Source organism: Balearica regulorum, chromosome 2 (assembly GCF_011004875.1).
Source record: "Balearica regulorum gibbericeps isolate bBalReg1 chromosome 2, bBalReg1.pri, whole genome shotgun sequence".
In the NCBI taxonomy this organism is placed as follows: domain Eukaryota; kingdom Metazoa; phylum Chordata; class Aves; order Gruiformes; family Gruidae; genus Balearica; species Balearica regulorum.
Window position 1 is genome coordinate 110,612,470 of NC_046185.1, and position 18,357 is coordinate 110,630,826.

At 42.7% G+C, this 18,357-nt stretch overlaps 1 protein-coding gene across 6 annotated transcripts in view; it reads right to left on the reverse strand.

The window, feature by feature from the left end:
- Positions 1-2,814: 2,814 nt before the first annotated feature.
- BLVRA (biliverdin reductase A) overlaps positions 2,815-18,357 on the reverse strand; it is a 39,648-nt gene continuing 24,105 nt past the window's right edge. For 4 of the 6 annotated variants that reach the window (XM_075745314.1, XM_075745315.1, XM_075745316.1 and 1 more), the window contains 6 exons: positions 16,178-16,305; positions 14,279-14,398; positions 13,582-13,679; positions 12,081-12,188; positions 11,170-11,341; positions 2,815-5,552 (listed from right to left, as the gene is read on the reverse strand). In XM_075745314.1, the coding sequence (XP_075601429.1) occupies positions 5,279-5,552; positions 11,170-11,341; positions 12,081-12,188; positions 13,582-13,679; positions 14,279-14,398; positions 16,178-16,305 (900 nt within the window). In that variant the 3' untranslated portion in view covers positions 2,815-5,278. Of the gene's footprint in view, positions 5,553-6,608; positions 6,746-11,169; positions 11,342-12,080; positions 12,189-13,581; positions 13,680-14,278; positions 14,399-16,177; positions 16,306-16,424; positions 16,652-18,357 lie in introns of those variants that run through there. The other 2 variants (XM_075745318.1, XM_075745319.1) reach the window with 2 other exon arrangements.

Below are 18,357 nucleotides of genomic sequence, written 5' to 3' on the forward strand. Positions count from 1 at the left end.
GAAGCAACAGAAAGCCCTAACTCAGTGAATTAGTTACTCACTACATTGAGGAAATTTGAGCTGTTTGGGAGACAAGTTACTGGGTTCTTTCTAAGTTAACCTTTATCAGGGAAAAGGAGTGACTCAGCAGAGGTCAGACAGGATGGCGTGTGGCAGACAGGAACGTTAGCAGGCAGGTTGTGACATTAACAGCAGCGGCAAAATCAGAAAACCAGCTCACACTAAATACAATCTAGTATGCTCTGAGTACGAAGTTTTAGAGAAGTTTTTTTAAGCAGTAACCTGGACTAAGTGATTTTTATTAGACCAGGATGCATTTATTGTTGTAAGAGCTAGCATGTGTATCTGCGGGCAATTATTCGGAGCTTCTTGCAATGGGATTTTTACTTAAATTACTGTTTTGAAGTTTCCCTCCTTATTTACCTGCATGCAGCTGGGCCCCAGTAAGGTGTGTTTATTGCCAAGACAGGGAAGACAAACGCTAAGCCTGGAGCTTTGCCAGCTGTAACAACGGGAGGATGCTGGCAGCTTCATGGGCATCACCGTGCAGCAGCCCTGTGCCTCCTGAGCCTTATGTTTCTGTTCAAGGGCAAGAAAACAGCTGTCTGTTTTAACCAGGCTGGGTCAGCAAGTAAGCAGAAGCTACATGTTAGAAACGGTGTTTGGGTTCCCTTTGCTGCCCAACAGATAAGTGTAAACAGGAGAAAGATCCTATTGATGCTGGCAGTTTCAGGTTGCAGGCCAGGAGCCAAATGGGCACTTAGGGCTGACCTGCAGGTATGTCTACATGGCCTAACGAGTTAGCCCAGTGCTCCATGTAGGCCAGCTGGCCACATATGGATGGATGGATGAATCAAATTACACCACAAGCTGGTCCTCCTGGTACCCAAGGTAGCTCAGTCAGAGCTAGCTTGTGTTTTATACAGCATCACATTGCACTGCGTGGACATCTCCTGTCTTCCCATTGCAAGGCTGGGTTCTTCTGGGTTAGAGCTGAAGTTTGCACTGATAATACCTGTGCTGTATCCCTTCTTTAAAGAAAAACTCAAAAAGAAAAACTCTTTAAAGAAAAACCTGTAACCTCATTTAATCCAGCCTCTACAGATACCAGCTTACAGCTAACCAAGTATCTTGCTTTGTCAAAAGTCTGGAGTCATTATTTTACTGCAGATTCTTGGCTTCCTGGTGCTATGTTTTACTACTATTGCATAGAGCATACCACATACCTTGGGGAGCAGTAAATGCTATTGCATGAAGCACATCAGCACGTGGTTCTGCAAGTCTCACTGGAGACATTGTTACGGAGCCAGACATCCAGTCAGGATCACCTTTGATGGGTCACTCACCAGCAAACTGTGAGGGTGTCCCAGGCTCCAAACCATACTGCCAACCTGAAGGAATCAAACACCTTGAGTGATAGTTGAAATTATGTGTACACTTCAGTCTTTTACAACCTTGACCCCTCTAAAGACTGCTGTAGGACCTGCAATCCCTGAAGCACTTTCTGTAACTCAGCACTGCAGTTTTACTCAGATGCCATACATACTACTCATTTTAAAACAGCCATTTTTGACATATTGGGACCATCTAAAGAACAGCCCCAGTCTACACAGCTGCCCCTTCTTGCCTTCCCCCTTCCTTGTCTGCTTGATCCGTTCTGGGGGCTCCAGTGATGTCCTCCTCATATATAAGGCCAGCTCAAGCAGCTTCTGTGGTGTCCTCCAGTCCTCTTTGTCTTTCCCCTCATCCCACCTCCCATATTCCCATACTGTTCCTGACAGTCCTCAGTAATCACACAGTTAAATCAGACCCCCTTCCCAGTCCCCACAGAACAGGCTGTCAGGTAAACACTTGATCCCAAAATCATACCCACCTTGTTTCCTGCTTGGCCAGAGCTTCCCACATTGCTTTGCAAGTCCTTATATAAATAGCTAGTTTCTTTGTTCTTTGGAAATTTTCCATTCCTCTGATCTCTAGCCCTCTGAAAAGGTCTTTGGATCAAACCATCTCTTCCAGGTTTTAGCTAGCATGCTGCAGTACATGACTCCATCCCTCTCATCTGCCAGAGAAAAGCTTCAGCCTGTCAGCAAACTTAGCATCCCTTCTTCACTTAGGAGCATTGTGCGTTACAGCACTTTCCATAACAACTCCACAGCATCAGGCAGAGTTAATAAAGTGTACTGCAGTGGGCTTCCTACAGCGTCCCACGGGAGCAGGGTGATTCCCAGCAGAAAGAGTAGAAAAGCAGCTACCTCCAAAGAACGTGATATACCAATCTACCCATGCCACACCTTATATTTACCTTTTCATACCTCTGCATCTCTAAAACTGGCTGGGTTCAGGCTGTGCCAAATACTATCTGAAAAATTATTCTGATAGTATTTCTGCTGTGATAAAGCAGTTTATTAAAACCACAAGAAAACCCATTTCAACACCCATTTCAGATTTTACTCAGCAGATTAAAAAGGTTGCTCAAATATTCCAGTTGTTGAATGGGAAACTGGAAACGTACAGCTGAGATTTAGACTTGCCAGCACTCCTGGGCAGGAGTCAGAGGGGACCTGAAGGGCAGAAATTTTGTGGGAGGGCTCACGAGTTGAGATAAGGTCACAAACCTCACCACACTTGTGTTCAAACCTTTGAAACAGGAGAGGGAGACAGATGAGGGCTTTAGTATAGGATCACAGCGTGTAGTCACAGCCAGGATTTCACAGCGCTGGAGGAATGAAAGGGGGGAAAAGAACTGGTCAGGACAGAGCCACTTTCAGCACAGGCAACAGGAACTGCTAATGAAGGACAACGAGAACTAAAAGGAATGATTAAGAGCTCCAGTATTTTATTGGCAAGTTCAACATCTGGTTAAACAACACGCACGTTCAAAGCTTGACATCCAGTAGCTCTCGTATACAAACCATCACGATACCTCAGCAAATTCACAGGGCTGAGGGAAAAGCCATTTGAATGCCACAGGCTCCCAGGAGCAGGGCAGACAGCAGTAGGCAAGCAGGTTAGCTGGGAGGAATAGGAGGGGGATGGAGGACAGCACGGGATATCCAGCTCTAGGCATCTGCCTTCCCTACCTCAAATTAACCAGCTAATTTCCCCAGGCGCTCTCAATAGAAACAAGCTTCTCCTGAGAGTGATTCACTGCACAGTGTTATACTGCTTCTCCACAGAGCTCCCATGAATTCATTCCCCATTTCTTAGAGGAATGCTGCTCTCATCAGCAACTGCAGAGAGCATTCAGGGAGAGCTGGTGGCTAATTTTGATGCCTATAGATGGGGAGTGTGACTCTCCCTTCCCTTTGCCCTCCCTCCCCAGCTATCCTTTGTGAATTAGCATGCAAACAAGTGGTATTCACCCCGTATTCACAGCTGAGGAGTTTGTCAAGAAACAGGACCTCTCGTGTGCTGCCATACATAGCCAATAGATATACACAGAAGATTTTAATTTCATTTTGATCCCAGATGGACTTTTTGCATTTTGCCACAAACCCGCTTTTCCCCCTCATACAGTATCAGATCTGCCGAGGCAATGTCCCTCATGTTGGTAAAGAAGTCCCCGCAAATGCTCAGTAAGGTGTCCGTTTGGGTGGGCAAATGCACGATCTGCCCGCACAAATCTGCTGGCAACCCACGTGGGTTTCAATCCATTGACATCAATGGGAGGCTTTTCACCCATTTTAACAGATAGAGTAGATTTTTTAAAAAATTTGCATGCGGAATTCATTCACATATCAAGCTCCAGTTGCTCCTAATATCTGACTGATTTGGGGAAAAAAAATATACAGAGTCTTTCCTTCCCTAATGCAAACTGACTGAACTGTACCCAACCTCTGAATGAACATGATTTACCTAAAGGAAGACTTTCTTCCATCAATATTGCCTGGCTGTAATTATATACACATTCACAACATTTATGCTCCCTTATTAAAAAATCGCTCAAGTGATAATGTAAAAAAATGACGGTTCTGTGTTTAAAAGAACAACTGCACAGACCAAAGTTTGCTCCTATATAAATATAGCAGCGATAGATGCTGTATTTAGAAAGTAAAAGGCAAACAGAGGAATTGTTAATAGTTCTGTGCAATGTTTAGGCTTTTCCTAAAACTAAAATGCTTCTTCTTTAGGGAAATGATAATGTCTTCATATGTGACCCTGGGACTACTGTAAAATGCTAAAGACCCATCCCCACAGGTGTCATATGCCACAACCGCATGGCTATATTTGCAAATTGCTCCATTTTCAACAGTTCTATTCTAATTTTATCACTATTTCTAATGAACTTCACTGTTTCCAGGAGCACCCTAGGTGTTTTTTTCTTAAAGTCAGGATGTACATTATTTTTAGCAGTGATCCATTCACATGCTGAATTAGATACAGAACACAAATGAAGGGCAATAATATGCTGCTTCCAGTATAAAAAAAAAAAAAAAAGAAAAATATTTAGATTCAGTAGAAAGCAGGCAGGCAATGTGTTAGTTTAATGTACTTTTCTAATCTCTGCTGCAAAAAAGATTTCTATGTTGGCACAGGGCACCAAAGAAATTAACTCAGTGAACTCAACATCGCATCTATCAAGAGACAAGATATTTCTTCTCTTCTGGTTTGATACCAATATAGATTCTGTTTCAAGGCAGATGATTTCCCATGTGAAAAAAAAAAAAAAAAACAAAAAAACCCAACAAACAGGCAGAAATACTAATTAGAGCAAACACACAGAACAATTCAAGGCATCTGGAAGAAAAGGTCAGGCCAGTGGTGGCACAAGTTCTACAGATCAAGTAGAGGTGGAAAACTCAGCTAGAACTTCATTCTAGCTAATACTGCTTTCTAGATAATACTACATGAATACTACCAAATGAGACACATCTCATTTTCGGGTGTATCTGAATAAAGTGGGGGGGAGGGGGAGGGGGGGAAGAGAAAACTCAGGAGGTTTAGTAGTCTAGTATTTGCGGTCCTCCAGGATCTGCTTCTCAGGGACGTTTCCAACTGAACTGGGTGGAAGCAACCACAGGAAAGCTTGTTGCTGCTAGGTTCCTATCTGCCTGGAAGGACAGCAACGCATCAGAGCGGGGTAATGTTGCTTTGTTCTGGCACACGCCAGAAGGCACAGGGTATAGCCCAGGCTCTCCAGCCCACCCAGAGAGCCTAGGAGTCATAACTAGTCAAAAAGAAGGCAAAGAAACAGAAATAGCAACTGCTTGATGGCAACAGTGAGCTCTAGCCCTACAGCTTTCCCGTCTGCTGTGTTTCTTCTTCCCTAAGAGCAGTCTCAGGAACAGATTTTCTCTGGCTGTTCACAGTGTTGTTGGATGACCTCAGCAAGGTCAAGACACCGCAAAATCCGCCATTTCTCAGCAGCCAGCTCCTCCTTGGACACCTGGCCCAGCAGTTTTTTGGCAAAGAGGTTCTGATCCTGCATGAAAAGGCCCACAGCAGACCTCGGGGCTTGAGGGAAGTTCTCCAGGCAACCACTTGTGAAACAGAAGTTGATTTTCTTTTCACGTCTCATCCCCGGTCCCCTTTCTTCAATCCAAGTCAGAGGTCTAGTATGGAGGAGCAGAGAAAAAGAAGAGTATTTATGCAGAAATGGAATCAACAGTTATAGTTTATGCTTTTTTTCTCAGTATTTCCAGAGAATGACTTAATAAATGCACCATTTTTAAATTTTCATCATTGCATATTCAGGTAACATGTTCTGATCAACATGCCTTGTGGTTATGGAGTTGAACATCAGGTAGTAGTCTTAACTCTGCCACCACTTCATGCCATGACTTTCAGCACACTATCTAAGCTCTACAGCTTTGTTTTCCCTATGTACAAAGCAAAGCCAGCAGTATCTAGCCATCTCACAGGGAAGAGGGAAGTTTAATCTGTTTGTTTGTGGACTTGGATGAAAAGTGCAGTTAAACATCCAAATATTTTGGCATTATTCAATCACAGCTAAACTCAACAAGGCCCTCACTGTCTAGTCATTCCTCCAGCAAGAATAGTCATTCGGATGCATAGTGACAACCCAGGTGCTACTGTGCAAGCTGAACACCACCTCTTTAGGAAGAGCTGGAGACGACAAGTTCACTCATGCAGACACTAGCCTCCATACTCTCTCTGAACTTTTCAAATAAGTTTCTTTCTCTTCACTGGGAGCACTGAGTTGATCCTAGAGATTACACCAGAAGATGTCAATTTTGCCTGTTTCAGCTACATAGACTCTCAGGCAGGCCTTTCTTAATGACAGCAAAGTCCTGTCTTATGCCAATGTGATAGCCACAGCCTCCAGGCCAAGCATCGGTGCTGCTGGTTATCAATTGGCATAACTCACAGGTCCTCGTACCTTCATCCCCAACTTCCTAGCTTGGCTGAGGAAAGAGGAGCCATGGGAGGCGCTGCATTTCTTCAGGGGTCTTAACAGACTCTCTGGCCCAACACTGCAAATGCTTGCAGAGGCTTTGAGGAATGGTCCTCAACACCAGCCACAGCCACAATCCTCCCTTCCTGCTCTTTTTTTTTCAACTGCCTAAACCGTGCCATTACCTTTCTGCAGCTCATTAATCAGCACTCACTACTGCCCGTGTTTAGACGATGCATATTATTTTTCTTACTTGGTTATTGATGGCCCTTCCACAGTCCTTTATGGCCCACTTTAGTCTGCTACTCACAAATTATGAGGGCATCAATAGCATGGAAGAATAAATTATGTCTCCAAGTACTGCCCATTAAATCTTCAATATCATTAGATCTGGAAAGAAAGTCCTTGTTGGTCTACCCTGAACACATTCTGCAGAGCAGTCAGCTTAAGGATTCTGCACCTCTCATCTTTTATGCTTTAGGATCCAGTATCTATATTCACATCATTGTATCAATTATTCTTTGCTCACCTGTACTGCCACACACACACTCTACAAATTAAGCATTGCCAGATGGAACCTGACTGAACAGAATAAAACAACTGGAGGAAAAGAAAAAAACCAACCCAAATCACAGCCTGCAAAAATACACCGAGAAAAATCCTCAGAAGACTAATAAATGCAACGACACCATGTGTTTCAGGAAGTGCCAAGGCTACGTGTTGCTGCAGGCCAGAAGGGTGCTTGAGGGTCATATCACTCAGTGTTTTCTATGTTCTCATCCTCCTTCCCCAAGGTGCCGGCTGTTGACCTCGGTCAGAGGCAGGCCACTGTGCAAGCTGGGCTTTGCTCTGACTCAGCAGAGCTGGTTTTATGTTCTTAGATTAACAAAGAGCCACAGAGGGTTCACGCCTCTGTTATTCAAAGCTGCTTTATCTCAGGTAGGCAGGTATGAAGAAACCACTGGGCAGGCACAGGCAAAGATCTCCACCATGTAATAGAGGGGAGTCTGCGATATGATCCAAAACAGCAGAGTCAATGCAGGGTCACCTCCCTGGGGTGATCTACAGCAGATGCACACACCAATGACCAGGCTCAAGTGTGTGTCGTCGTTGTCTTCTCCTCTAGCTTGGGGAAGCCACTGAACCAGAAGCACAATCATGCAGTGGGCAGAATTTAATCAAAGTGATTAAAATGACTGATTTAGATCAGTGAGCAGGAAAATGTTGGTTTTACTCATAGATTTATATTCTGTGATTGGATTTTTAGTTATTTTCCCAAAGAGAAGCTGATTCTACTTGATTGGTAACCAAAACATGTTAATTTTTAATTAACAACAACTCTAAAATTAGTCCCTTTTTTTGCTATAAAGATATGTATGCCGCACGTCTGCATGTTATTTAAGCAATTTTGTAGCTTAAGAAGCAGGTTTGTATTTTTGTCAGAAAATTGTGAAGAACTGCCAGTTTTTTTAATAGATAATTTACCCATTTTAATTACAGATTTGTAGTGAAGTATTATCTGGCTATGGATGTAGTCAGTTATTTAGAAGTTTTAGCAGTGTTACTTAGAAGCAATAAATGCAGCATTTTTGGTAGCTGAATAAAGCCACATTAAATATGTTGGACAGTTAAAGAAGAAAAAGAGTTTAACCAAACACTAACAAACCACTTTTATACTGACTTTTTACAAAGCAAGCACTATCTGCAGTGAAGAAACACCACCCTGACTTTTTATAGTCATTTTGTTTTTCCAGATTTTAGACTGATACAGCTCTCCTAGCTACATTTTATTAAGAGATTGGAAGAGACTTTCTGCTTTTCTGATTCCCGGTTTCTTCAAATAATGAGTGGCCCTAGTTGGACTGTCCTAGTTAAATAAAGCAAACGAAGAGAACATTCTTTGTACCTGCAGAAGAATTAAGCTGGTTTCATGCTTGAAAGAATTCTGGGTCCACTCAGCTTAATATTTTATGCAGCGTCTTCTGCAGAAAGCATGTATTACATGATTTTTTATGGATGCTCAATTCGAAGCTTTTTTATTAGACTTTGTAAGCTTAGATCTCAATGCAAACATAATTTCAAACATTTATTGCCAGAACATGCGTTCAGAAAATGTCTTCAATTTCTTTTAAACATCTTCCTGTTCACACTTTGAAAATGCCAGTATTTTTTATTTACCATGCAATCAAAAAGGGCTACCTTACTTGGAATGGGAATTAGACAGTTAGACCCTACCCCTAGTTAACATTAAAAGAGACATTGCCCTAATCATGATCTCTCCACTTTCACTAAATAAATTCATTTTTGACATTTACTGAATCCAAGCTCTGTAATCCTGGGACGGGAACTGCAGTCCCAAACCAGCCGTACTGTCAGTAGAGGTTTGGCTTTTCCTGGATTACTCAATGTTTTATCGCAGAGAGGCTGTCGGCTCAACTGTCTTGGAAACACAACAGAGGCAGAGGTCATCTCTCAGATAGCTGGGCATCAGGAGTTAACACACACCTCCAAAATCCACCCAGAGACAGATGAGCAGCCAGTGCGAGCTGTGCAGCAGAGACAGGCTAGAGCCTTTGCACAAATCCCTGCTTAACAAGCAGAACACAGGCTGCTGCATTCTGCACCTGCTGTAATTTCCAAGGCAGAAAATAGGCTGAATTAACCTGATTTCTCAAGGTTAGTGTATTCATGTCTTTTGAAAAAGGATGAGATAGCTTTCAGGAAAGGTGCAGACCTTTCCCATCCTTCAGCAAAATAAAGGTTGGGCAAATTAGAGCTGTAACACCACCACCATGACTGCCGGGCCATAACTTCACTTGATGGAGAGTGGGCCAAATTCTCTACTGCTGTAACTCCGCTGACGTCAATGTGGGAAGGTCAGCAGGAAATATGGCCCCACCACCAAACAGAATACAGGAACGCTATGTAACTTTCCAGCCAGTGTAAATTATCCCAGAGGCATAAAGCTGACTGTCTCCGAGGTCATTAAAACACTCATGGTGACAAAACATTTACCGACCCATAAAAAAGTTAGTAGTGGGCTAAGAAAACCAGGTATCGGTTAGTGGTGTAGAGTAGGAAAAAACCACGAATCCAGAAACTGTTCTGTATCTAGCAAATATCATACATGGCAGCTAAGAACTACCTAGGAGACAGGACAGCCAGGGAAATGTTTAAGTCACCCGCTAGTTCCACCTGCTGGAATTAGTTCAAAATCTCATTCTATATAGATCTTTACAGCTACTCATGTTACTGGCAAATTGCTAAGAGGGTAAACAGAACTCGTATAGAGGGTTCTGTCCTCTCACAACTGCATTTTAAAAGGAATTAGAAATGATGTTTTATTTAAAGAGAGAGGAAGATTGCTAAGACAAGATGCTTATCCCATGATAAACTGCAGTGAGCTTTGTAGGACTGGCTGATAAAATGCTTAACTAGACCAAAACTGAAACGAACAGTTCAAATGAGCCCTGACTATTCACTCCCTGAATAGCTAGTACTTCAGGTTATTAATTTTTAAACTAAACACTTATCTAAAATTCTTAAAGAAGAATTCATGTTTTCTTTGTTGTTGGTTTTTTTTTTTTGTTAAGTGTTCTAGCAGTATATGTGCAACAAAAAAAGGGTAATTTATTACGAACGAAGATGGGCCAGAGTATTTTCCCATGGGGTCTAATTTTCCCTTGCTCTCCCTAGTCTTCTCATCTGCCTCTTGTCATATGCCTACGAGGAGGGCATCTGGCTCAAAGGCAGTGTGCGCTTTATGGAAAAACAGGAAAATAGGAGTGAAGGGAAAGGAAAAAATTGTTCCATTACCATTCCTAACTCCTAGGAAACATACAGTGCTTGGGCAACTTCTCTATACCTTCTCACATCAGACAATTCTCAGGTTGCATCTATAACATGCAGTAAACTGTCCTCATAAGTAACTTCAACCCATCTGAAAGGACATGACCTCCATGCAGATGGCCCAGAATGACCGAACTGTTTTCCAGTAAAATACACCACTAGATTTTGGACCGAGTACTCAATCCACAGTATGAAACACTATTTGATAGCAAGACTATGTTATCATATAATAAAAGGGAGATCAAACTCACTATTGTAAAATCATCAAAAGAGTTTTCTGCAAGAAAGTCATAGTGCAACGACTGGAAAAAATTACAAGTAATTCTGGCTCAGTCTGACACGCTCATGCAACGAAAGCAAAAAGACAAGAAATGGGAGACAAACTGATGTCCTACTCAGGAAAAATCAAGGAATCTTCAGGACTGTGGAGCAGGCATTAGTCAAGAGCAAATTTTGCACATTGGCCTTTCAGTAGTTCATTATACTTCTGCTAAAAATGTGCAATTTTCTATTAACCTTCAGCTAGTACTACATATTAGCACAAGCATTATAGTGCTACAAGCTAAGTATTATGACTAATGCATTACATTTTCAAACAGTCATATATTTTCAACCTTTAAAGAAAGGTTAGCTTTCAACATACAAATAGAATGTCTGATGCAAAACAAAAAATATCCTGCCTCTCTGAGTTTTAGTCTTGGGCATGATAAATGCATTATGGGCCCATTCCTACATTCAAACATCAGAAAAGAGCTATTTAAACCTCTCTGTGCTCCTCAGCAGACATTGTTTAGTGGTGGCTCATTTTACTGTGATTACTATAGGAAGCACTTTCAGGTCTGTTTCTCTCGTACACCTTCATGCCAGCATCCACCCATTCTGTTTCCACAAGAGGAAGAGAGGATGCAGAACGCCTGCAGGCAATACCCAAGCAGCGTGGCTCACCTGACACAGCCATTACTCACTTCTGGTTTGCCGTCTGAAAATGAACAGTCATTCTGGAATAATTCTTATCCTTCTGCATTTCTCTGGTGGCAGAGGTAACAGTGAGGTCTCCAAAGAGGTCAATCAGCCAAGTCAGTCGAGCAATTCCACTGAAAGCTGGGAATCCAGTTTTGTTTTCATCAAGGACGCTACCTGGTGTGACAGCAACAGAAAATCATGAGAAATGTGAAAGAAAATGATGCCCTCTGTATAAGAAAGGCTGAAGAAACTGCAGTGTTGCAGGCTTAGAGACCAGGATGTAGAAAGGCCATGAATGGATGGACTGAGTAGAAAAGTCAACAAACACAGTCAACCTTGAAATGGATCAGTTGATGAGCTATGACAGAGAAAGCTGCAAAAAGTACATATACAACAAATCCTTAAGGATGTGTTGAGGACAGGAGGGTGTATGTGGATTCAACAATGAAAAAAACTAGGGAAAAAACAATGACTTGAAAATCTCTCCCAGCTCTTCTGGGGCCAAACACCAGTACAGAAGACTAAAGATCCCCACTAGAAATTGGGACACTTCCTCAGAGCTCATGCTCCTCTCCGAGGCCACGAATGAGAAATTGGTCACTACCACCAAAGTACACAAGCAATAAAGAAGTGCTCTCTCCTCCATACAACAAGGCATGGGCTTGTATTCTTCACCAGACAGCAGAAAGAGATTAGCAAAGCAACAGTCTGTCAAAGACAACTGTTAGGGTAAAGGTGTTATCCAGACAGTTCTGTGATTTCATGGAAATATGCAGAACTGATACCTGTGTCTCTAGTCAGTTTATAGACAGATTCTCATCTAAAAGGACTGAATGAAGCCTGGAAGGACTGGCATCCCTGTAGAGCAGGCAGACAAATCCAGATGGACTTCGATTTCCTCACAGCTACTGACCTGTGAAATGCAACGTTCCCTTCACCAGGTCTTTTCCAGCCACCTCTTTTTTCAGCTGCTTGTACTCTTCAGTCAGAAGTTCAATGTGCTCCACATGGAGGACTTTATCTGCAATTAAAAAAAAGAAACAAAAAACAACAAATACATGACCAAAATCAGGACAGATTAAATAAGAGCTTTCTGTGTGAGTCAAAGGCACGTCCAAGCAGTAAAGGCTTCACCAGCCACCAGTGGGAACTCACTTAGAAACGTTCTCACGCATGGCTGGCAAAATGATGTCAGGAAGAAAATCAAACACAGGCCCTGTACTGAGACATCAATCTGGGTTAAGGATTTTCAGGAGACAACAAATACAGAGACTACAGGAACAGTAGCCACTATGTTTAACAGAAACTCTGTAATGAAATCCAATACCCAACTAAGGCTGAAACATTAGTCTTCAAAGTAAAAGACAGATTAATTCTTGGCCTCTTTCCCCTCGCATTTCCTTGTTCTACATTTTTCGGCCCAGGGTAGTAGGAAAGACAAAAGAGGGGGGGAAAATAGCATAATACTCAGACCCAGATTGTAACAATATGTTAAGGAGTACTTCCCTCCATTGCAATTAATTGGGCTACTTTGGAATAGAGGCTATCCGATACACATTGAATGTGGCCCTCATTCAATATGTGTTTTTCTGGAAGGTTTCCAGGAGCGTCAATTTAGGCTGCTGACAGTAACTGCTGTTGCTTTGAGAGAAGAGGCATAAATTCTGCTCAATGGGAAGCCATTTGGCAAGCAACAAGGCAGTAAGCGGTGTTGGTAGAGGGAAAGAGCGAAGCAGAAATCCTATACCTCCGGTGTTTTAGGACAAAAGTCACAAAGAAAATTTTTAAGAAGCAGTGGTATAAATAGTGCAGCTTGTCCAAATGGTTTGCACTCTGCTCCTGCCCAGTGCTGTTCTTTTCTCCATACATCCCCACTGGCCTCAGCTGAACTGCCAGCTTCTGACCCTTGGCACCACAGGGATGGGACCACACACTTTCCAGAAATAAAGAGGTTTTGCTCAGAGACAAGCTGTCCAATGCCTTGCTGGCCTACAACAGCATGAGCAGCTGTGTGTAACCAGCACATCACAAACACTAGAAGGTAAGGGAGCTGTTTCCAGTTTTATTTTCAGGGAGAGAGAGGACAGGGAGGTGCAGGAGTCCAACAGCTACACTCATTAAGTGCTTTACTATCACTATGACAGAAGTTTCTTTCTCTAATTCTGTTCTTAGTGTCACAAGCAGAGACCAGCACTTTTACGAGGGCAAATGTACCTTACTCTTAGCATTGACATTTGTGCGTTTATTTCCCCATTGGCACATGTCTTAAATCCTAGATTGACAAATCTCTGAGACAGGCATACTCCCTTGTACATCACGGTTAATAGTAGTCTGGAGACCTGCCTTTGAGTTTGATGCCTTTGGTGTTACCCAACCGGTAATACTATTTACACCCTTGAGAACAAATGTGTTACCTTTCTGCTCAGCCATCTCCCAGAGCTCATGGGCCGCCTTAGCAGACAAAGCCATGGGGTACTCAACGAGGACATGTTTCCCAGCTTCTAAAAACATTCTGAAAGGAATATAAGATCAGTCTTTAAAAAGTATATCATCATAATCATCTCTCTCCCATAGTCAGCCCCATTTGGAGAAATGCACAACACTGAGTAACAGAAATAAATGGCAACTTTGCTAGCAAGAATGGTGTGGTGGCTCTATCACACATTTAAACACTAGGAGGGCTGGGTTCTAATTCTCCTTTTTCTACAGAATTCCCTCACTCACCTACCACAAGTCACTACAATGCCACAGCGTTGAGCACTGAGATTTCTAACTTCCAGACATTTGAGTGGCTGGAGTGGGACACTGGAATCTTCCTCTATATAATTTCTGAGGAAAGGCTTTGAATCCTGTTTTAAGCTGCCTGTCCATCAAATAGAGGTACACAATTGGAATTACTTAGGAAATGAATGCATCTTAAATCCAACTCTCTTCCAGGGCTTATTGGGTGCTCTAGGGAAGTTGCTGTCATTCACTTCAGGCTTCTACTCTGGCATTCTCTTCTCCAGCATCTGCATCCTCTCCTGTAACAGCTTTACACAGCTCCTCAATGCTTCTAAATTACAGGGGAAAGGGTGGGAAAAGGGAAAAAAAAAAACCACCTCAAAATACCTGATGGTTTCTTCATGGGTTTTGTTCTCTGTGCTGATGAAGGCTGCATGGATCTCTTTGCTTCTTAGAGCATCTTCCAGGCTAATCTGCTTGGCCTCATTAATACTGCCAAAACTTCTCCTGCATATTTAGCATAAATACAACCAGAGCATAACCATCACAGTCCATTCTTCCCAACTGCATGTTCTGTAGCAGCACTTAGAAATTGTTCCCATAGACCACTGTCTCACTGAGCTCAACCAGGGTAGAACAAAGGCAGCCTGTGATTAAGGAAGGGCACAATTCTTACAGACCAAAATGGCGTGCATAAAAGAAGAAAACAGATGGGTCAGCATGTAGGTGGTGGTATCAGTACATAAATTGTCCTGCTATTGAAGTCTAAAGTGCTTTTTTTTTTTTGGTTTGGCTTTTTGTTGGGGTTTTTTGTTTTGTTTTGGTCTTTTGGTTTTTAGTAAGCATCATTACGAAAGAGCCATTTTAAAAGAGTGAATTGAAAGAGGACAGTGCTCCTATGGGAGAACTTCTCTCCATCATGCTGGACAACATGGGCAAAAGCACTTGAGTTGGCAGGGCCACATGCAACTACAACAAGTATGGACGGGCAGAAGAGGGACAAAGCAGATGCTTGGCTATGGCGGCTCATACCTTGCAACACCCACGCCACATTAGTGCTAAGGAGAAGGCTCTCTTGGCCACCACCCTGAGCACATATCCACCTGAAAATGAAACACACACTCCCCCCAAAAGCCCTTTGCGTTAGTAAAGACTGGAGCGGACACCTTGACAGTGTTAGGATGGGTGACAGAGGGCGTGAAGGTAGGCTACAAGCAGGACTTGAAAGCAAAGACAGGTAATGTTTGTACGTGGTTGGAATGCAAGGAGCAAGGCAACATATCCAAGCAAGCTGTCTGTGAACTGTGCATTTCGACAGCACTGTCTCTCAACAGAAGTAGTGGAAACCCCATCTTCAGTGTTGTTCAAGGCTAGCCGTAGCACTAGCAAAAGGCATCAGGGAACCAACAGTGTATTTGGCAAGGAGATAAACTGGATGACCTAATGGGTCCTTTCAGTCGCAAATAACCCTGACTGCATGATTTAAATATAGCTGGAAAAATATGTTCATGGTCTGAGATTCATACATGTACCGCCTAACTATTTAAAACCTTTATGCTCCACTGTTATGGGGCAGATGATTTAGGGGGAATGCTCAGAGGTAGGTATATGTGTAACACAGTCCTGCTAAATTTCCATGGCTCCAAGCTAGTGAGAAAAACCATAAACTTGCTTTCTAAGAGGCAACCTTACTGTACGTACTAAATTATGACATTTTCTTTAGAAGACATCTACAGGTTGGGTATTTGGTTAAAAAAAAAATAGAATTTGAGGGTGAAGTTGCAGTGTTAGGAGCTTTACAACACTTTTTGTAAAAAAAAAAGTTTTCAAAAATTTTGTAAAACATCTAATGTTATTTAAACATTTCTATAAATTTCATGCAGACATTAGCTCATTAATGTAATTATTGTCTGTACCATCCTAAACCTACAGGAAATTTCAGTCAGACAGAATTGCATTTCTTTTTATCACACAGATCCTGCAGCAAGAGAACATCTCTCAGCTTTTATTTTAGTAATTTCCGCAAGGTATCTCACTAAGGTAACCTATTTGTTCCCTCTTGCAAAGCTTTCTGTGCTCATTTCCTAGCTGCTACTCAGAATGACAATCATATTTGCATAAGCTTTCCCTTTTTCAGACAGCCTTAATTATAAGAGTAATTTAAAACTTTGGATATTTATCCCCTGCCCCCCTCAAATAATAGTCCTCCACATGGAAAGGCACGTGCATTCGAAGAAAGAAACATTACAATAACCATATCAAGCATGCTATGATGAAATTTCTAACCTGGATACAAATCCAAAGAGTTTCAGGTGCTCAGAAGGGCTGGAAGGCATCGGATTCATCAAATCTCGGATCCGTGCTAGGCCAGCAATTCCAACTCCAACCACCACGGTCCCAAACATTTTGTTAATCTGACCAAAGGGGGAAAAAAAAAAAGCAACATTTTTTTTCTTTTAGCAAGGAGAGGAGCAGCTGGGAGGGGAGATGGGAGGATAGATTAGTCTTGAACCCTGCTTTCATACAGTCAAACCTTATTGAGGATTCAGATGTCAGCAACCAGCTAACAGAGATGTGATGCTATAGGCTACGGAGCTCACTCGCATCCCATTGAAATGTGGTCAAGTGGTTCAGCCTGTCATAGGACTGATCGTGAGACTTGTATTTAACAGCTATTATATCACAGCTCTGGCACAAAGTTCTTCCTTTCCGTGAATAGAAGGCAGACTTCAAAAGTGAGACATTCTTCTATTTATATCGCCGCTTCCATGCTGGAAAGGAGCCAAAAGGTTCTGCAAACCCAGCAGTGCTTTATATAAACCCTGATGACTTCCTGAGCGTCTGCAGCACAGCCTGCCCCGGGCCACCACATGGACATTCACAGTGCACGGCAGCATAGCCGGAATAGTTTGGGACAGGAAGCAAAGCACATCTTTTCTTCCCCCATGTAACCACTGGCATGTCCTACAATGTCAAGAATCAACCAACCGTCTGATAATTTGGTCAAGATGCTTGCTTGACATTTCCACGCATGAAGAAAGCTCTGCCATCTCTTTAATGACAAGCAGGCATGTCCTCAAGATTTACATCTCCCAAAAGCACATTCCTGTCACAATTGCATCATACAGAGGATAAGCCAGGTATTGCGCTCGCTGGCTGGGCCGCTGGTAATAAATTATTCTGTTGGTTTTATGTTTTGCAGAAGCACTGGGCAACTGGTATAACCTTTCAAACCTGCACTGTTCCACCACCCTGAGGACTAGCAACACTTTGTAAAACAATTTTAAGATTTACAGGAAAAATGGCCTAAACCCAAGCCAAGTCAGCCCCTCTGCATTTTTTGTTCCTTCCAACTTATGACAGCATCCCTTCAAATTCTATTTCTTCTCTTTCAGTGTTCTCCTTCCTGCCACTACCACTCCCTTCACCTGAGTGAACTCTTTCAATCACTTCCACTACCTGGCGGCAGCCCTTCAAATCCTTCCAAGACTTAAACGGATAAATGGACAACCCCACTCCACTCTTCCTTGTGCCTCTTGTCTGACCGGATCACAGTGCAGCAGCACAGCCATAACTGACTGTTCTGACAATGCTAGAAGTTGACAGATGCTAAGAAATTACAACAACTGACACAAAGAAAAAAAAAAATAAAAGCAAGCCCCTCTTCAATCACATCATGTCTGGATTTTGTTTTTCTATAAGCTCCTGCCTACATATATATTCCCGTTGGTGTTGAACTCTGCTTACTTTATACATGCCAAAAGGGTACAAGGGTAAAGCACACAGCAGCGTGTTTAAAATAAAAGAAGATATGGGTGATATTGGAAGAGTTCTCTAGGGGGATTACAGTGATGTGTCATACCAAGTATTTGATGTATATTGTGATGACACTGTTCACCAGGAAAGAGAGATGTATAGTGCTGAGAGAGAGATGGGGCAAAGGAGGGTGACATAACCACACAATCCATTTTCAGTTTCACCCACAGGTGGAGTTACACTTGCTTTTCTCTATGGCCAAAGAGAAAAGAGACTGAGACTTGCAGAATAATCTCTGCTGGAAGGAGTTCCTGGAGGTCACCAGATCCAAACCCCCCACTCAGCTGCACCAGGGCCACGCTGAGTTCTGACTGTCCCCACGGATGGGAATCTGGCAACGTCCCTGGGCCCCTGCTGCAGAGTTTGACCACCCTCACAGCAAGAACTTCTTTTTAGTATCTACTCAGAGTTTCCTGTGTTGTCTTTTGCCATTTCACTGCACGTCTCCCAGAAGAGTGCGGCTCCAGCTCCTCTACATCCTCCCATCAGAATGCTGTAGGCAGCAATAATAACCCCCGTTACCCTTCTTTTCTGGAGGCTGGACAAACCCAGTTCCCTAAGCCTCTCCTCATTCATCATCTGCTCCAGCTCCCTGACCATCTTGGTGGCTCTGCACCAGACTCACTCCTTTATTTAACTTATTTCTCGTA